The sequence below is a fragment of the Odocoileus virginianus genome, chromosome 7 (genome assembly GCF_023699985.2).
Source record: "Odocoileus virginianus isolate 20LAN1187 ecotype Illinois chromosome 7, Ovbor_1.2, whole genome shotgun sequence".
Taxonomy (NCBI): domain Eukaryota; kingdom Metazoa; phylum Chordata; class Mammalia; order Artiodactyla; family Cervidae; genus Odocoileus; species Odocoileus virginianus.
In genome coordinates, this window is record NC_069680.1 from 76107293 (window position 1) to 76128148 (window position 20856).

General features: G+C 47.4%; 1 protein-coding gene across 5 annotated transcripts in view; it reads left to right on the top strand.

Annotated features, from left to right (window-relative positions):
* Positions 1–20856, top strand: part of WDFY4 (WDFY family member 4) — a 257168-nt gene that overhangs the window by 78678 nt on the left and 157634 nt on the right. For all 5 annotated transcript variants that reach the window (XM_070471003.1, XM_070471005.1, XM_070471006.1 and 2 more), the window contains exons 14-24: positions 3082–3296; positions 4435–4529; positions 5472–5709; positions 6093–6169; positions 7227–7448; positions 8068–8246; positions 10648–10879; positions 11952–12097; positions 13103–13214; positions 13920–14110; positions 17085–17237. In XM_070471003.1, the coding sequence (XP_070327104.1) occupies positions 3082–3296; positions 4435–4529; positions 5472–5709; positions 6093–6169; positions 7227–7448; positions 8068–8246; positions 10648–10879; positions 11952–12097; positions 13103–13214; positions 13920–14110; positions 17085–17237 (1860 nt within the window). The remainder of the gene's footprint in view (positions 1–3081; positions 3297–4434; positions 4530–5471; positions 5710–6092; positions 6170–7226; positions 7449–8067; positions 8247–10647; positions 10880–11951; positions 12098–13102; positions 13215–13919; positions 14111–17084; positions 17238–20856) is intronic.

The following is a 20856-nucleotide window of genomic DNA, read 5'->3' on the forward strand; positions in this document are numbered from 1 at the left end:
GAAGTGCTGGTAATAAAAATTGGAGATTGTAGACATTTGTTTTTAATTCTTATTAATAATACATTGTGTTGTTATTTTTGCATCTTGCTTCATGCAGACTGTCTCCCCAACTCTCACCCCAAATTAAAAGACTGCAGTTACCAAATAATCAAGTTCTTGGAGAGGGAGAGTTCTAGGCAAGAGGGTGGAAGCAGCTCTTCTGTTTCGAGCAGAGGAGAAGGAAAGCAGAGGTACAGGCTCCATGGATGCAGGAAGGGATGCTTAGAGCATCAGAAGGAAGATCTGGGGAAGGGAGTCAAGGAGGTTGGGTAGATTTCCACATGGAAGAGTCTCTTAAAGTAAAAGTCATGGAATCATTTAGTATAACTTAGATCTGGCATTTCTTCCTTCCATTTCTGGTCTCTGTTGGGTTACGTGACCCTCTAGCAGTTCACACTGGCCGTGCAGATACCACAGTGACAGAGAAGGGTATTGTCTTCACCCATCCAGGCTGCTATAACAAAATGCCATAGACCAGGGCTTACAGACAACAGAAATTCATTTCTCACAGTTCTGGAGGGTGGCAAGTCCAGGATCATGGTACTGGCAGAGTCAGTGTTTGGTGAGGACCCATTTCCTCACTCATGCACTCTTCTCGCTGTATCCTCACAGTGTGCAAGGGAGAAAGGAGTTTTCTGGGGTCTCTCTCCTAAGGCCACTAATCCCATTCATGAGGGCTTTACCCTCAGGGTCTTCCTAGGTGGCGCAGTGGCAGAGAATCCAACTGCCAATGCAGGAGACACAGGAGATGTGAGTTTGATTCCTGCGTCAGGAAGATCTCCCGGAGGAGGAAATGGCAACCCACTCCAGTATTCTTGCATGGGTTATCCCATGGACAGAGGAGCCTGGTGGGCTACAGCCCACGGGGTCTCAAAGAGTTGGACATAACTGAGCACATACACAGTATTCCCAAAAGATCCCTCCTCCAAATGCCATCACACCGGGCGTTAGGTTTCAACATCTGAATTTGAAAGGTGATGGGGGGAGGCATAAAGATTTCATTTCAAGGACCATCTTCTTCGAGTAATGAGATCTCTCCTTGATATCAGTGATGTTAGCAGAGTGATGAAATCCTACCTGGAAGTACTCTCCTTGAAAAACCATTCTACTGTAGTTTGCATTTTAAACTAAAAGAGTCTAAAATTTGAAGTTGAAATATTACTGGAGATATTGTAACAATGGGAATTTCACCAGATGCCATCAGTTTGAGGAAAAAGCTGTAGGTGTCATGCTTCTGAAAGGCGTGGAAGGGTGGGAGGGTGAGCTGTGCGACGCCTTCATTTTAAAAAAATCTAGAAACTGGTGATTAACTGTGTGTATATGTTTCACCATACATTGTAATCCTTGAAACATATATACTACAAAACTGTGTTCACAGTCTAAGGAAGAATGCCATCTTACTGAATTCTGTCCCTTGGTGATACAGACATACTCTGAACCATCTCTGGGCAGGGTGGCCTTGAATGACTACACGCACAGGGAGGTGATGATAGAGTAAGGTAATTTTGATTGTTGGGTTCAGAGTCCTAAAGTAAGTGCCTCATGGTGACTGCTGGCTTTACATTGGTGGACTAACCTAGACATAACCTACTTCATCATAAATCCCTTTTCTTGAAACTAGAGACTAGGGCAAAGGCGTGCAGTATGCAAAGCAAGCTACAGCCTTTAGTTGTGTTCCTCAAAGTAGAGTCCAAGACAGGGTACCGGTGTGTGAGGTTTGTGGAGGGAGGCTCAGGAGAAGGGAGGTGAGGGAAGCAGGGTGATGCAGGAGAAGCAACTGAGTGAGGATGAGTCCACAGGCCAGGGGTCTCAAGTGTGAGGGGTCTCAGCCACGGAGGCTGAAGGGCATGGCCCCATTGGCTATCGTCCAGGGGTGGTGTATATATGTGTGTGTGTGTGTGCCCACTTTTATGTATGTGTGCATGTGTATGTACATGTATACACTTGTATGCACATGTGAAGATACATATGGGGCTACATAGCAGGGCAGCTACCACTTAGGGGAGCTGACGCCCACAGGAGGGGCAGCTATGGCGGGTATCCCCACCTGCAGAAGGAAGCCCCCATAGCCTCCACTGCAGGATACCTCCTTTAAGATCAAACTGGCATCCTGGTGATTTCAGACAGTCTCATACAAAATAAAAGAAAAGGAGGACAATCTGTAAAGATTTTGTGAAGGAAATTCCCTTTCAGTGGAGGCTGGGAATGCCAAGGGGTTATCTTTTTATGAAGAAAGGAAGATTATGAAAATAATGTAATATATTTGGATGAAATGCTGATGAGGCTGACTCTATGCCTGTATCCTGTGGGCTTCAAGGGCATAAAGATGGTAAAGTGAGTTGAAATCTGGCAGGGGGAAGATAAGAGGGCAGCTGTATGTGTGTCTGAATGCACTTAGCCCAGAAAGACAGACAAAGGAAGTGGGTTGGAGGGGAGGCTTCTTCACAGAAGCTGTGACTTCAGGAGCTTGTGTAGGCTGGTGTGGTTTGACCTGAGAATGTGGAGCAGGCTGCAGCTGCCACAGGATTCCACCTTCTGGGCCAGGGGTGCAAACTGAAACGGGACTGTCCAGTGAGAGATGCCAGTGGTTGGGGGGTAAGGTGTGGGACCCCCTAGAGGGCACAGCTGCTGCCTGGCTCCAACTACTTCTCAACAGACTCACAATGGCAAATGGCCTGACCAGGTCTTTTCACTTTTTAAGAGAGGCCACATATCTGGACTTCTGTGTGGAATCATCAGTATTTTAAATGTTAGCAATTCAGAAATGTCGTATGGCTCAACCACCACATATCTCAGACTGAAGCAGGCTCTCGCCTGCTGGATTGCAGTCTGTTTTAAGCTATCTACCTATCTGGCAGCTCGTGTGAAGAGGGTACCTCTGAGAGTGCCCAAGACAGACTGGGGACAGTGAGAATAGGCTCTGGGGGACTCAGTATCCTCACCTTACCACCAACTCAAGCTCTAGCTGGGAGGTGACGAAAGTGGCTCCCAAAACGTACTGACCTGCAGGGCTCACCACTTGCTTGCTTTGGTTACTCTAAGCTTTCCAGGGAGATCCAGTGCTCCATGGCCAGTCACATCCAGTCCCTGGTGAAGTCGGAGAAGAACCGTCAGGTCATGTGTGAGGCGGGGATGCTCAGGACCCTCATGACTTCTTGCCACAAGGCCCTGACCACCAGCAGCAGCCCCTTGCACTCAGGCCTCATCAGGATTTTTGAAAAGCTTGCCTCCCAAGCCATCGAACCAGACGTGTTAAGGTACTGTGTGTTGCACGTTAAATCTTGCTGGCCCCTGGTAGCCGAGCTTGTACACAGTGGACAGTAAGAGTATCCCCGTGCCCCTCCTGCCTTCCCAGCATTGGTCACTGCAAGCCCAGGTTGGAGTCTTGGGTCCTTGGGCAATGTGCAGCCCACAGAGTGGACGTAGGAGCTGATGGTCTAGGGGGTGAAGCAATAAGCCAGGGGTCCTGCGGAGAATTCAGAAAGTGTTAGAGGGGATGCTAGTGCAGTGTGAGAGCTCTGTGGAGCTGTGAGGACCACAGCTGGGAGATTGGGTGTAAAGAGGGGGCTTCAAGGGATCAGTGGTAGCTGAGGTCTATGGCCTGTGCAGATGGTCACCAGTCCAGGAGAGGAGGGAACCAGGCATGTGAAGACACCCTGCTGAAAGGGGTGGTGGGGGCTGGCAGGGGGGTAGTTATGAGGGCTTGACTGCCAAGAGAAAGACTAGACCACAGGGAGCTTGACCGGCATAAGGGGCAGTGATGGGACACGTGACATGGAGGGGCCAGAGGCAGCACCACTGTATCCTGTGGGGCCTTCTCACTGGTAGAACCTCCACGAGGCCACATGTTTCCTGGAGAGTCCCAGTAGCGAGGGAAGATGCACAAGGAGGGGCAGACACAGAAGACAAAAAAAGCAGAGGAAAGAAAGGCTGCAGGAGGGAGGTCAAGGGTCTCGTAAGTACCTGTGGCCCTAGAGGGTGTTGATGTAGGAAGGGTGGTGCTCAGGGCCACAGGCTGCTGGACCCCTGGAGGCATATCGGACCAAGTGCAGGGGGATCAAAGGCAGCCCCTCCAGCCAGCAGGCATGGGACCCAGGGGCCAGGCCAGCCTCTTCCCAACAAAATCCTTTTCCTCTCCAGGTCCAGTTTGGGGCTTCTAGCTAGTCACTAGTTAAGTCAAAAGCATCTAAATTCACCAGCTCTCTGGTCTGAATGCCCAGTCAGGGACCCCCTGGTTCTGTATGGCCTGAGGAAAAGGATTCCAGGCCGAGAGGGGAAGGCATGGTGGGGGAACCAGTGGGATCTAGGATCTAGGACAAGTGTTCAGATGGAACTGGAGGAAACTTTTGACTGAAAATGTCATCATTTGGTTCTCTTGTTTGTCATGATATGCAGACAGTTTCTAGGCCTTGGAATTGCTTCACCTCCATCGGCTGCAATGAAAAAGCTCAGTTCATCTCATGTGCATGGAGGGGACTCTGGATGCCCAGGTGAGGACAGAGGAGAGACTAGGGGCCGGATAATGGGATTTAAAAGAGAACATGCATTTCCTGTAAGGAATCCTTTATGGAATATGGGAAGCAGAGAGATTTAAAAATGGTTTTGCCTGCTGCTCGATGAAGCAAATGAGGACGAGCAGAAAGACTAGATCCATGGTCCCCAGATAAAGACCAGATCTGGAAGGAAGAAGACTCTTAGCCCCATATAAGATGGTGATGGTGAGCATGGACTTGGCCCCTTTCTATGCCTGGAGCATAGCAACCTTCATGTCACAGCATATGCAGGGTTCTCAGCACTGCCCCTGGACAGAAGAACAGGGTCAGCTTCACCCAGCTCACAGTTCAGCAAGGACTTAGGGGGTCTGGAGGACAAAGCATTGGCCTGGTACCTGGCAAGATGCTGGTCCAGGGAACCGGCTTGGAAAAAAGAAAGCCATGGACATGCTGAATATAAGATCACACAGGATGTTAAGGCTAGGAGGCCCAGTTGGAAAGCAAGGATGGAGAGTCAGGAGTGGGCCAGCCACTGGAGGTGGGAAACAGAGCCTTTGAGGAGACAGGCTGTTGTGAAAAAGAGTTGGAGGTCAGAGAGCCAGGATAAAACCCCAGTGAAGGACAGCTAATGGGGCAAGCCAATGACAGCCACAGAAAACGTGTAGTAGAAAAGAGTGGTGGCAATGATAGAATTAAAGGGAGAAGAAGTTTCCAGGAGGAGCAGGTTGTCACCATTGATTCAGTGTTATCAGCATCAGCAGAGGTCCCAGGCAACAGGGTGAGTGGGAGGGCCCAGGAGGCCACCCTGGGGGTTTGGGAATACATGGTGCTCTGCGGAGCCCTCCTTGGGGGCTGTGGCAGAGGGTGGGGGCTGTTGACAGAAGAGAAGTGGAAATGCTTTGAGCAAAGACTCAGCTCTTCTCTTGGTTGCAACCCTAGGGTCACAGGCAGCGATGCCAGTGCCTGCTGAGGGTTCTGCAGTGGCCCCCAGGGATGCCAGCCCTCACTCAACAAGCATACAGGCCCTCAGGCCCATGGGGCCATCCCAGAGCTCGACCATCACCCTTCAGACGGCACTGAGCCTCATCTCCATGACCTCCCCCCGCAACCTGCAGCCTCAGAGGGCAGCCCTGGCTCCATCCTTCGTGGAATTCGACATGTCCGTGGAAGGTTATGGGTATGACAGGCTTTCATTAATTTCCCAGTGCCTTGGGTGAATTATAATGTTGATTACAAACTGTATTTTCTTTCTATCAGCTCTCACAGTCAGCTGTGGAAAATGTCTGGGTCACAGACACCCCATCTTCAGGGGCAGCATCCCCAGCCTTCTAAGGCCAGGACTGTCTCCTTCTTCTGATTGTCTGCATTCTAGGCTGCCCTCCCCTCCAGCCTCCAGACCAGGTTCCTTTCTTAGGGCCATGGTGCCAGCATCAGTCACTTTGTGTACTGGGGGCCCCATGATCTAGGAGGGAGTGAGGCCCCTGAAGACAGACAGTGGGGCAGACATCACGTCAGAGGCTGGCTTACAGTTCAGTGATCTGAGACACTTTCCTATTCCAGCTGTTTGTTTGTTCCAACCCTGGCTACGGTGATGGGAGCCAGTACCGAGTACTCGATCTCCGGAGGGATTGGGACAGGTATGTGTTTCCCTGGGGGTTTAGCTTGCTGAGGTCCCCTGCCCCTGACCTGGGAGTAGGTCCTGGGGGAGTCTCGATTTCAGATTTCCTTTTGGCATTTCCAGAAAGCATGAGTCTTCCTCTTGGTCCCACGTGTCTGTAGAGAACGCATCCTTCCCTTTGGTCATTTCTGTCATGAGCCAGGGGTTTCCTGTTCACTGTGTATCCCAAGGGCCCAGCCCACAACTCTGCACATATCGGGGCTCAGTGAGCACTGATGGGCTCAGACGGCTGACTTGGAAGCTGAGCCTTGGTTTTGATGCCCTTTGTCAATGACTGACAGAGGCCAACATGAACACCTCACCCCACCTGATGACTCTAGAGAGGAATGTGAGCTCTGTGCCGATGGCCACTGAGGAACAAGCCTGTCTTTGACTCCTGTGGGGATCAGCTGGGCCTTGGCATGCTTTGTACAGTGCTGCCCTCAGCTGAAGACCAGGCACCCCCTGTTAGGAGAGCCAGGGTCTGGGTTTCTGTGGGAGGGTGGGTGCTGAGGAGCCATGGAATTTACAGCTCATCAGCGCAGAGTTCCAAGCCTGATTCTGCCCATTCAGTGAGGACAGTGGACCCCACCTGTATTGCCAGCCTGGGTATCCCTAGAGTGAGCGCTCCCCAGGCAAGGTTTAGCTTAGCTAGTCTGGCTTTCTCTGCCCCACATAGCACACAGGCCGGCTTTAGACCAGCTGACCTGTGGGCCACGTGGTGATGGATCTCAGGGGTATGCTCCCTCTCCACTTCATTAGCAACGCAGCATAATAGGTGGGTCAGAATTGGAGAGAGGCTCTGAAGATCTAGGCTCAAGTCCTGGAGGGAATATGACTTATTCTTGTGAGTATGATTAAGGAAGGAGACAAGAGTGTCATGCTGCATGGGTCACTGTGAAGTGGGTGTGGGTCAGGCAGGACCCAGTACTGGCACACAGCAGGGCCACCCCTGGGCCAAATCAGAGCCACCGTGAGTCTAGACAGGCTTGCACAGCAGGACGAAGCCTCAGGGCATGCTTGTGTTCTGACCCCAGGTGCTGCCAGGTCCTTCCCTCCGCCTGGGGGCCTGACCTTCTCCTGCTGGTTCCTGATCGCCAGGCACAGCGCAGCCACGGAGGGCCATCCACTGCGCTTCCTGACCCTGGTGCGCCACCTGGCCAGGACTGAGCAGCCCTTCATCTGCTTCTCTGTCAGCCTCTGCCCGGAAGACCTCTCCTTGGTTGTGTCTACAGAAGAGAAAGAGTTTCAGCCCCTGGGTAAGATTTCGCCCACACTTGGGGTATGTGGGACTGAGTCAGCAGCTCTTGGCCCAAGAGCCTGGGGTGCCTGCCTGCCCTCAGCTGTATAGGTAGGTGGCTGATTCTGATTCTGCTGCCTAGAGCTCAGCCTGGATCTCCAAGCTTACCTGCCTGCAGTGGCCCAAAGTGGACTGTGATGGCCAAGCCCAGGGTGTTATGGCCATGCCTGTTTTTTGTGCCCTGTTTCATAGTGAGACATCGACTTTGGAAGGCCCAGGATTTGGCTTGGTGCCCTTCACACACAGCCCAGCCACCTAAGCTCCTTCCCTTCTGGGACTTTGCCAGCCCCTGTGTGTCCCTATAGAGACAGTCTAGTGATGGGTAGACCCTGCAGCCTGACTCCTGGGTTTGAACTCCAACTATGCAACCTTAGGCAAGTTACCCAACCTCTCTGTGCCTCAGGATGGTAATATGGGAATCATGATAGCACCTACCTCAGTGTCTGGCACAAAGCAATGAAACCTCCTGCTGCTGTTAGTTTTCTATGGGAGGCTCAGCACTGGCTCCACTGGCTCTAGGGCCCCTGGTGCTGGCCCCTGACACTGCAGGTGAGGTCTGTGCTTATGTTCTCTTCCAGATGTCATGGAACCAGAGGATGACCCTGAGCCCTCTGCGGGACGCCAGCTTCGGGTCAGGTGTGGCCAGCTGCTGGCTTGTGGTCAGTGGCATCACCTGGCTGTGGTTGTCACCAAGGAAATGAAAAGGAATTGTACAGTTTTCACCTATCTGGATGGACAGGTCATCGGCTCGGCTAAGGTGAGATGTTTCCCCCAAGCTGTGCTTGCCCCATGGCCATGCCTCCTAGTCACAGAGGTAACCAGAAGGATTCATCAAGAGTATTAAAAGAAAAGTCCTTCAAAATGTAAAGTTAACTTTTGACTTCAATTGTTAACAATTCTTCTTACCTCACACCTTCCTTTCTTCCTTCGCTCCTTCCCACATTAAATATTTATTGAACACCTAATATATATGTTAGGTATTGTTTTAGATATTAGGAACTGCCCATGCCCACCAGTCAAATACCTCTAGGAGCATGCATATAGTACAGAACAAGAGGTACATTTATGAAGCTTGCTGTAGCAAGAGCCTTCTTACCCTCCTTAGCATGGAGTAATAAGGTGTTAGGAGGAACTAACAGGATTTGGGCTCACTTTAGGTGATTTTGGGGAGGGTTCAAAAAAGTGGAGGTCAGTCAGTTCTGAATGGGGTGCTGTCAGAGAGACAATATGGTGTCTATGTATGTTCAGAACTTTTAATCAGGAAGCAGAAAGAAAGGGAAAGGGCTTAAACTGTCACTGGAGAAAGAGCAGTGGTCACTCACGTTAGCCAGGATGAAAAGTGTGGTTACATTTGTGGTCACCCAAAGTCTTTTTCTTTTTTTTTTTAAATCTCTTTAGGCATAATTACAGAGTGGGCTAGTTTTGGTCCTCTTTCACAGAGTATATTGGTATCCAGTCTTGTTTCATAGAATAGATTATATTCTCTGAAGTAGAACATGTATTGTGAGGCTAAGAGCCTTGTCCTATTGATATCTGGAACTTGCTTTCACCTAGCACAGGGACTGGCATACTGAAAGCATGCAATATACACTTGATGAATCATGTTGAATTTATAGTTACAAGGCTGATATGTTGTTTAGTGAATTGGCACATAGATGAACATCCAACTTCAGGGGCCTGCTAAACCAGAGTGAGTCAGCATGGAGGTTAAAAGGGATGAGATGCCATGGGAATATGTCAAAATATGCAAAATATGGCATAGAGAATGGCCAAGGGCCAAGACTGACAGAGATGACTTTCCAAGATGATTTCAACAAGTTGGGTCAGGATCAGCAAGTGAAATTTAAATGGATAAATGTAAGGTCTGTGTTTAGATCCAGGTGTCTGTTGAGCAAGAAAAAATATGGACTTAGGTTGGAGATGAAACAGCTGTTCTCAAATGTTAGAACCTTATTTGCAACTTGTATATCCTCTTTAGTGATGTCTGTGTATATGTTTCACTCATTTCTAATTGGATTGTTTACTGTTTTGCTATTGAATTTTAAGAGTTTTATCTAAATATTTTAGATAATGGTCCTTTGTTGGATATGTAATTTTGTAAATAATTTCTCCTAATCTATAGCTTTCTTTCATCCTCTTTCACATGGGATTTTGCAGAACAAAAAAGTATTTATTTTTCTTGTGAGCAATTGTAGTTTCTGCATGTTCTTTTTATAAAAAAAATTCTGTGTGTATGAGCTCTCAGTTGTGTCCAACTCTTTTATGACCCCAAGGACTGTAGCCTGCCAAGCTCCTCTGTCCATAGGATTTCCCAGGCAAGAATAGTGGAGTGGGTTGCTATTTCCTCCTCCAGGGTATCTTCCCAACCCAAGGATTGAACCTGAGTCTCTTTAGTCTCCTGCAATAGCAGGAGAATGCTATTCTATAGAATAGTCTATAGAATGCAATTTATTTTTATGTGTTGATCATATATCCTGTGACTTTGATGAATACATTTATTAGTTTTTTTGTGTGGATTCCTTAGAAATTTCTACATGGATGTGACATTTGCAAATAGAGACAGTTTTATTTCTTCCTTTCTAGTCTGTAGCTATATTTAGTATGTAAAGCTTAATTAATGTGCCAACATTGGACTTTAAAGTTCTTTGTGAAATGACTGGAGAAAAAGATGAACCTTTTAGTGACACTTTATATTTTTTTATCACATTGATTTCCAAAGGCACAATGTCAGTCTTTTACTCCCACGTGGCTTCCCAGGTGGTGCTGGTGGTAAAGAATCTGTCTGCTATTGCAGGAGACTAAAGAGACTCAGGTTCAATCCTTGGGTTGGGAAGATACCCTGGAGGAGGAAATAGCAACCCACTCCACTATTCTTGCCTGGGAAATCCTATGGACAGAGGAGCTTGGCAGGCTACAGTCCTTGGGGTCATAAAAGAGTTGGACACAACTGAGAGCTCATACACACAGAATTTTTTTTATAAACTGTTTTATACAGTGTTTCTCACCTTTGAGAGTTATCTTTGTAATGTTTCTGAATAAAATTTTTACTTTGAGAGATGAATAAGGTACATCTTTTTTTGTTTTATGTATTTATTTGATTAATTCTGAGATTAAATACGTCCCATCTATCCCTTTCCCCCACCTTTTTGTTTTAACAGATGTTGTACATTCAGGCCTTACCAGGACCATTCCTTTCAATGGATCCATCCTCATTTGTGGATGTTTATGGATATATTGCTACCCCTCGAGTTTGGAAACAAAAGTCGTTACTAATATGGCGTCTGGGCCCCACCTACTTCTTTGAAGAAGCCATCTCAATGGAAACCCTGGAAGTTATTAACAAACTTGGCCCAAGATACTGTGGTAACTTCCAGGCTGTGCATGTCCAAGGTATGGGGTGTTTTGATTTATAATGACCTTGCTGATTGTAATTTTTAAAAAGACATCCAGTTATTTATAGCTTATTTATAAGGAAAAAATCATCACAGGCCAGTCATTAGGGAAGTCCTCTGTAGCTGGATTATTATATATTTACAAGCCAATACAAAATGTCACAGAAAAGGAAATGACAATCTCCTATAGGTTTCAATTCCAGAGTATGTAATAGAGAAAAGTGGGTAGGTAATAGCATCAGCAAAGAAAGAGGGAAGAGAATGAGATAAATAAGTTACATTCCTTTTAATGAAGAAGCTTTTTAACTAAAGTATACTGTTGTCTTCAATTATTAAACAGGCAGACAAAACATCCACATTTTCATTATTGATTGTTGGCTGTTCAAGCAGGGAATATTGCTCTCTGTGCTCTGCCAAGTCGAGGGGGTCAACTCTCATCTGGGAAGAATGATAAATGAATCTATGTACTGATGCTTTCCTGCATGGTGAAGGGTGACTGAGCACTGTGGAGCATTTCTGTCTTTAGGATTCATGTGTTCTTTGAACTTCATTTCCTCTAGCAACGATCACTGGCAAGGACAATGTGAGGAGGCCAGGTCTAGAGCCAAAGTGTCATCAACTCTTTGTTTACACCATGCTTCTCAAGTAGCATATCTAGCTCTCCTTGAGTGAGCTCACTCTCCTTGTGTGAGCACCTGTATGCTAAAACCAAGGGAGGTGTTTACCATGGACTTGCAGCTCACTGAAAACCACAGGACTTTCAGCCCAGCACTTTGGTTTTGGGGGTAAGGTTACATTCCCAATAGATGTCTCAGGACTTAGTATTAGTAATTTCATACCTGGAGTGCTTCTATTTTGTAGTAGGGTTAATATTGTGAGATTTCTCTGCAGTTTTCTATGTGTCAGAAATGACACATATGATATATGACATACAATGTAATAACATATAATAGCTAGGAACATTGCTCAGTGATGACTTTGCCATGCAGCAGTAGATGTTCAGTCTTCTGAGGGTTAATTTCCTACTCAGTAAAGTGAGAGTAGAAATAACTGAAGATGTGCTGTTGTAGGAGAGGATCCTGGTGTGGAAGTGACACCCCTGGTTGCAGAGGAAAAGGTTTCCTTTGGCCTTCACATAGCCAGCTCCTCCGTCACCAGTGTCGCAGACATCAGAAGCACATACAACGAGGTGGACAGCCGTCTGATTGCCAAAGAGGTACACCTTCTAACGTTACTTGCTGCTCCTTTTCGGAATAAAGATCTCATGGCTTGCTGCAGCTTTCAGGGATTAAATGAACACTAATTTACATTTGGGTGTGTGTGTTGACAGACACACTTCATTTGTGAAAATATTCTATGACTCCTGCCCATTCACACTCCTCAAGACCAAATCTCTTCTTTCAAAGAAAGTAGGTACTCTTCATTCTCTTCAGTAGAGCAAGAACAAATGGGATATTTAAACAATACTTGTGACACTGGGAACACTATTAAACTTCTTTTTCCTGGGTGCTACTAACCCCTAAGGTTGTCTTTGAGTCATTGTGTTTAAGCAAAAATTTGCAAAGCAACAAGCAGACAAGTTAGTTAGGTAAAGAGGCCACTAGATTTCCTATTTCCTAATCCCCTGCATAAAGAGCTCTTTTACTGTTGATGAATTTGGGCTCATTTGTTTATATTCTCGCTACCCTCACAGACAGAGGGTCCCCTCCCTTTCCTGAGGAGGCAGGATCATGAGTTAAGTCCTGTTGAGCACTAAAGCTATGCCTTACCAGCAGAGTTTTCTGCTAGAAGAGGCCAGGGTCCCGTCTTCTGGCCCTTGGAGACCAGTGATGCCAGGACTTGAAGAGCTGGATGACCCTAGACAGGAAAGAAGGCAGGCCTGGCCTCCTCAACACTGTTATGCCTCTAAGTGTCCTCAGGGCCTTCCTACTCTCATCAGCTCCTCACTGTGAGCATTTGTTTAATTAGTAACCATGTGGGACATTGGTGGCACAATTGTATAATGAAAGGTTCTCCCTTCTGATTAAGCCAAAGACTGGGAGGCAGGACAGACCTGAATTTTGGCTTCAGTCCCTCTGATGTTGGTTCAGTTATTATTTATCCAATGGCTTACACTAACGGAGTGCCAGGCCTCAGGATGCCTGCCCTCCAGGAGCTCCTGAACAAGACCTCCTCCTCTCCAGGAAAGTTGCTTAGGACTAACTGTTGCCAATTTCTCCAGATGAACATTTCATCCCGTGACAGTGCTGTGCCTGTCTTCTTGCTAAGAAATTGTGCTGGTCACCTCTCGGGTTCTCTTCGAACCATTGGAGCTGTTGCTGTGGGCCAATTAGGTATGAACTTTTACTGCTATTTGGGAAGAAGAGCATGTGGCTGGCATCACTTGTGCAGCCTGGAATTCTGGGGTGGTAGGCAAGACTGAATGGGCTGAGAAGCTCAGATGGTGAGAGTAAGAGTTGAGAGTTAGCCCCACCAGAGAGTCAGCTTCCCTGCAGAGATCAAATCACTTTGCTGTATCTGACAACTGGTAGTGAGCTTGCTACTAACCAAGCTGGCATCTATGCACAACGGAGCCTTTCTAGTGAGTAGAGTGGGGCCTCTGAGCAGAGGTAATTGTGGTGGTAGTTTGGGTGAAAAAAACAACTGGTGACTGTGCCTTGCAATCAGGCAAGAGCAAACCAGAGAGCTGGTGCCAGGGGCCAATGCTGCAGGATCTAGAGCCCAGACAAGAACCAGAAGTTGTCAGAGCAGCCAGCTCAGAGGATGGCTGGCTCATCTGGCACTCTGGACTAAGACAGAGGGTGGAGGTCTGAAATCCCCTGGGCTGTTTCAACCTTCTATGACCCAGAAAGGACTCAGCACAGGATCTCTCAGTGACCTAAAACTTTTAAAGCCCCTACTCTTCCTCCCAGCTTGTCCTGTGCACAGGCTCCACAGCTGTAAGTGGATGATGTCTCTGACAGCTCTTGCATGCTGCCAGAGGAATTTCCACTGCAATGAAGCTGTGGTATACTCAGGAAAGTCTTTGTCCCACACAGGGGTAAGGGTGTTCCACTCCAGCCCTGCTGCCAGCAGCCTGGACTTCATTGGCGGGCCTGCCATCCTCCTGGGCCTCATTTCCTTAGCAACAGATGACCACAGCATGTACGCGGCTGTGAAAGTCCTGCACTTGGTTCTGACCAGCAATGTCATGTGTGACCGCCTGATGCAGCACATCTGTGGGTACCAGGTAAGTCCACCCTCCCACCTGAGTCTGCAAATGCCCCCCACCACCCAGAAAGAAGCTGTCATCCCCGAGGAACGGGGAGGAGCATGCTGGCCCAAGTAGACATTCCTATCAGTATGACTTTGGAGAAAGGAAACTGAAAGTTCCTTGGTCCCTCAGCATCACCAGAGCAGAGGGCCAGGTGACCACCAGCCAGAGAGGGGCTCTGAGCAGGACGGGGATGCTCACCTGTCTGTGGCTGCCAGCATCTTTCACTGATGAGTACAAGAATCATTTGTGATCCCCCTACTTTGCATCTAGCATGACAGCTAAGAACCCAGACCTTGGAACCAGAGTTCTAGGTTGGAATTGAGCCTCTTCCTAGCTTTCTATTTAAGTTTTCCTGAGTTACTTACCCCTCTCTGTCTTGGTTTCCACATCTGTACAATACGATCTATTGTATCTCCTGTATCATGAGGTTGCAGTGAGGACTTGATGATTTAATACAGGTGAAGGGCTTAGAATTATGTCTGGTCCAGACAAAATGCCCTAGAAATGTTGGCCAACTTTAGTTCTTAACTTTTGTGCCTCAGTTCTCTTCTGTGTAAGATAAGAATAATAACAGCCCCTATTGTGTAGGATCGTGATCACAGAATTAATATATGCTGAGTGCTTAGAAGCATGGCTGCTCAGAGTAACTGCTGTGTGTGTGTGCACGATGATTATATTGCTACTTACTGTTCATAATGTCAGATGAGACATGGACACTGTCCTCCAGGAGTGCCCTGCCTGGCTGAGAGCCATCCAAGAAAGGAAGCATGGAGGGCAGAGACTAGGGTCAAAGTCTAGACAAAGTCACTGAGGCACAACAGCTGCAGGTTCCTTCTGGGCCCAGTGTGGGCAGGAAAGAGCCTCCTTCTCTCTTTGGCACCCAAGTCAGAGTCTTAGAAGAAAGCTGTCCGGTGTCACGTCAAGCAACCCCCTCTCACCTGGACTGTGGCCACAGCTGGACCACAGTCTATGTCTCCTGCCTCTCTCTCACTCTAACTCATCCATTTCTCGCACCTTTTCTTGCTTTTTCCTAATATGCATGCTCATTTGGGATGATGTACATGTACTTGTTTCTGGTGGCTCAGCAGTAGAGAATCCACCAGCAATGCAGAAGATGCTGGAAACTCAGGTTCTATCCCTGGATCAGGAAGGTCCCCTGGAGGAGGAAATGGCAACCTGCTCCAGTGTTCTTGTCTGAAAAATCCCATGAACAGAAGAGCCTGGTGGGCTGCACTCCGTGGGATCGCAGAGTCCGACTTGACTGAACAACTGAACACAAACACACATATGTACTTGTTGCCGTGTTTATCAGGAACAAAGTGACAAGAAAGAGAAATATGGGTGGAGCTAGGACAGAAGAGTTATACTAAGGAGCAGGCGAGGGGTGGGTTCCAGAGGGCAGGTGAATGGAAACCCGGCTCATGACAGGAAGGAACGCAGTGCAGGCATTTGTGGATCTGGTGGTGAGGAGATGAGGGTGTTCGTGTCTGGGTTCTAAACTCTCAGCTGTGTACTGGGTTGGGTGATGGTGGTGGGAAGTTGTGGAGAGAGGAGAAGAGTTGAGGTCATCATCTGTAGGATGAGGAAAGCCAGCTTACAAAAAAACAGAATTGGACTGCCAGGCCAAATTGGATACCAATTTGACATTTGACACTATTAATGTAAAGTGAAACCAGTCAACTTGAGTGATTTTTCTTATGCAACTTTCAGCCATTCTAATTATGTCCTGGTAGCTGAGTGAGGAATGGTAGATATGCCAAAGAAGTGACTGGAATAGTCTGAAAAGAAACTATTTGCTGATTTAAATTGTCTCAGTTTGGGCTGCTATAACAGAATACCATAGACTGGGTGGTTTATTAGCAACAGAAATTAATTTTCTCATAGTTCTGGATGCTGGTAAGTCCACAATCAGGATGCCAGCATGGTCAGGTTGAGTGAGGACCCTCCTGGATTGCAGATGGCCAACTTTTCATTGTATCCTCACATGGCAGAGTAGAGAGAGGAAGAATGCTCTCCTGTGACTCTTTTGAGAGCACTAATCCCATCTATGAGGGCTCCACCCTCATGCCTTCATCTGATGCTAATTATTTCCCAAAAGACCTACCTTCAAATACCATCACACTGGGGACTAGGGTTTCATCATATGGAGTTCGGGAAAAACAAACATTCAGCCCATGACAAGTGAGACTTCCTGATGACACAGTGGAAGAGTATGTCTAAGAGGACGGGGGGTGGACTTTGTTAGATCCAGGAGTGGGGAACTGAGCTGTGAATGAGCTGAGCTGAGACTCTCAATGAAGTGGATGAGAACCCAGATACACGTGGATGGTGGGTCAGCCTGACTTTTGTGCTACTGAGGTCAGCAGAGACAGAAGGCTAGGTTAGATCCACCTAGTCAGTCTCTGAGATGAGTGTGGGTCACTGGGGTTCCAGTGCCTGGACCCTGGTATGGATGCCTGTGTCCTGCCAGTTTCCCAGGGCCTGGCACAGCAGAATGGCAGAATGGTACATCTGGTGGCAGCAGCCTGAAGTGAAGCTGATGTAACTGGGTTTGTGGGCAGATGGTGGCTGCCTAGTGATACAGCATCATCTGTGTGATGGGTATGAATGTAGGACCCCGTAAAGGAAAATGAGAAAAGCACAGAAATGTGGAAGGAAACCAGGAGACCGTGGCATTCTGGAAATGTGGAAAATTCAGGAAGGAGCCGGGGCCCACAGTGAGAGGTGAAGCCACATAAGTACAGAAAAGTGGACACTGGTGGGGAAGCAGCCGCAAAAGCTGGTGTCTGTTTTCCTTCTGAGAAAAAGGCAATGGATGAGGTAGTCCCAGAGAGCAGAGTTTTTTCATACTGGCCGGACAAAAGGTGCTGGCAGGAACAGGTGGATGAGGGAGAGAGTCCTGATGATGCATTCACTAGGAAACTGCTTTGTGTTTTAACCTTTGCAGATAATGGCTTTTCTCCTGAGGAAAAAGACCTCTTTCCTAAACCATCGCATTTTTCAGCTGATCCTGTCTATCACTGGCACTGCAGAACTGGGCTTTGGGTCCTCTGTAATCACCAACGTTGGTGTCTTTCAACACATCCTCTGCAATTTCGAGGTAAACTGGAGGTTGGTCACTAGCCCTAAAGAAGCAGGTATGTGATGATACAGAAAGCTTGGAGCCTCCTCTAAACCCAGCGAATCAGCTTCCTCCATGGTCAAGGTGGTAGTGAGAGAGAAAACCACAAAGGCTTTGGAGCTCAGAGGCCCTGCTTTATAATTAACTCCTACCACGATTAGGCTGTATGGCCTCGGGCAAGTCTCTTGACTTCTCTGAGTTTGAGTCTTCTCCTGTGTGAAAGGGAGGCCATCATCTCTCCCTCACAGGCTGGTGTGGGAGTCAAATCTGCTACTACCTGGGGAAAGATTTTAAAACTGTAGGCTTCCATACATAAGAGGACATTAAAACATCCCAGTTCCTTTGGATGATGCTTCGCTGTTTAGAAATGCTCCTGTAAAGGAATGAGTGAGACATCCTGAAGGCACATAGGAGGCTGAGTGAGGAGTATTGGGCAGACCTTTGGGTAGATCCCTTCACAAAGCATCATTTATTGAATGCTGGTCACATGCTGGTGTGTTCTGGAGGCATGGTGATAACCAAGACACAGCTCCCACACACAGCCATCTGGGCCCAGGACAGGACATAGCTGAAGCTACTATGCGCTGGGTGCCTGTGAGGGGGGGACAGGGCTTCTGGGGAGTCTGAAGAGGGGACAGTCAGCTCAGCTCATTAATCAGGGCTGTGGGGCTGAGTCTGGCAGAACATATTCAGTGGGGGAATGTTCCAGGTGGAGTGGATGCTATTGACTCACATGTAGGGATGAGAACAACCACAGGCATTTGAGAGCATGTGGCTTGGGGCACCTGCAGCGATGTTATTGCAGATAGAGGTGACTCTTTGCAACCCCATGGACTGCAGCACTCCAGGCTTCCCTGTCCTTCACCATCTCCTAGAGCTTGTTCAAACTCACATCCATTGAGTCAGTGATGCCATCCAAACATCTCGTCCTCTGTCGTCTCCTTCTCCTCCTGGATCTGGAGATTGAAGCAAGGATTGTCGGGGAAGTCAACCAGACCTGGGATATGGGCTCCCAGTGCACAGCAGGAAGCAAATATGCAAAATAGCCTTACCACCCTGGTAAACAAGTCAGCATGCCTTGACAATACTGCTGCCCCTTCTAAAATGCCATGGCCATGCTCAGGCATCTTGGCTCCTCTATAACATTGCCACCAGCCCAGCCCAGGAATTACCCACACAGGAACCCACCAGCCTTCCACTGCCTGCTCCTGGAACCACCATGGGCACCACCCATCCCCTTCCTGAATGAACTAGCCCCTCAGCTGAGCTGGTGCTTTTCACACTTGGGTTAAGAAAATAGGGAACTAATAAAAAACAAGCAGAAAAGATGCTTTAAAAAAAATCCACAATAAACCAATGAAGTGACATACATTTTTAAAATATTGAGAGGAGAGAATTTTAAAAAGAAGAAGGATTTCCCCAGTGCTGGCTACATCAAGTGAAGTCTGGGCAGGGATGTGTCTGTTGTGTTTGGAGGTCACTGACAGGCCCAGGGAAGAGTAAATGGTGGAATTGGACATCAGGTGAAGAGCAGGGAGGAGGCTGGAAGGAGAGAGTTGGTGGGCTTTTGAAGAAGAAACAAGGAGAGAAGAAAATTAAAGAAGTGTTTCAGAACTTAGGAGACTTGAGCAGTGAAAAGGGGGCATCTAAAATACCAGTGTAAGAATCAACTATTGATGGGACAAGTCCTTCAAGGAGAGGGAAGGTTTGGGGAGCAGAGAGTAGGTTACAACAGAAGGGGCAGACCCTTGATGACTGGTTTGCAGCAGTGGGGAGCAGGACATTGAGAAGCTGAAAGGGACAGGAAGTTGAAGTCCTGCATGCCTTAGGCCTGTGGCTTCAGAAAAGGCCACCCCTTTCTGAGACTGAGGTCGTCCTAGGGGTGGGGAGAGAACAGAATTTGACACATTATTCATTTGATATTCAAACTAACTTAATACAGACATCTTAATACAGTCTTTAGTACAGGGGTTATGTGACACAGAATAACAAGCAAAAGATTCAGTTATGCATGTTTTCCAAAATTCAGACAGTTGGCATTATGTAAAGTAATTTCTAAAAGAGCTGGGTAGCCTCAAGTGTGCTGGGGCAACTTATTTTTCTAAAGTTCTGGAGTAGAGGGCAGAGGAGGCGTATGCTTCAGGGTGTCTGTCTTACTTTCTCAGTTCCCAACACAGAGCCTGATGTATCATTTATTCAGTGACTGCCTTCATGAATGAATGCATGAATTTAAGTATGCAAAGCTCTTGGCATCCTCTTGAGTATGTTGGGGTGCCGTGTCTGGTTACCTCTACCTTCCCGGGAGCCACATTTTTCAACACCAGCTCTCTCAAATGACAGCTGCCCTACCTCTGTGTGTACCTGGCAGTGATGGTGCTTTCAGGGGCTGGAAATATGTCAGGCTGTTTTTGGCTTAAGAGTATTACACTTGTCTTATTTTGGTTTACTTTGTATTCACTCTTAAAAACGGGAGTGGATCCTTATTAAGAGCTCACTACGTGGCATGTATGATGCTGAGCCTTGGGGATTGGAGAGGGACAGTCTCTGCCTTCATAATAAACTTAAAGCCACTGAGGTTGTTTCACTTTCCCCCATAAGTAAATGGATGGAGCCATGACTACTCTTGGTTCAAGTGAGGTTGATTATTGACTCTCTGAGTCACTGTCTGCAGGAGATGCCTGTGGGGGAACACAGCAAGAAGGAAAGAGTGTGGGCTCCATGGTCAGACAGACCAGGCTTTGAAGCCAGTCTCTGCCAATTAAAAACCATGGGCGCCAGACAAGGTACTCAGTCTCTCTAAGACTCACCGTTCTTATCTACTAAATGAGGATAATGATTTGGTTTTGGGACTTTGTGCGATCCTTCTTGCCTCCAGCAAATGGTACCATTTGTAAGTGTGAGTTCTTTTTGCTGCTATAAGAGTACACTCTTTAAACTCCCACATCTGAACTTTCTAGATTCTGGGACTTAGGAAATGTCATCATTTAGATGAGAATAATAGAGCTCTCTAAAGGAAAGTATTAATAGAAATAAGAATGAAGGTACACTATCACCTTTGCCCCAGAAGAATGGGGAGCAGCTGCATTTTATTTACAATAAAGAAAATAACCTGAGTGATAAACTTTTCTCTTAGAATCTCAGTGCATTTCACAAGGGTGTGTCATTCACAATTCTGTTGCATAGGAGCTCCAGGTTCTATAGATAGGGGATCTGAAGAAATTGCACACACAAGCTGAATGCATAGTTGCTGCAGTATAAAACCTGAGAGGTGAGACTCAGCTCCTAATTCCAGTTCAATGATTTGCTGTTGGTAAGGGACCTGTTTCTCAAAGGTCTATCTTACCTTCTATTTTCTCATCTCTAAATTGGGAACACTGGTATTTGCCTTGTATAGTAGGATCCTATGAGAATGAGATGCATTTGCTGTGTTGATGCACAGGCTGTGAGGCCCAGGGTGGGACACAGGTAGAAGATGGTCACTGTAGGTGTCCTTGGTTTGAATCTAGATCCACAGCAAAGCTCCAGACAGCAGCAGAGATGGGGAAGACAGGAATGGTGTTTGCACTTTCTCCTGGGGGTCGTGCGGTCAGGAGAACTG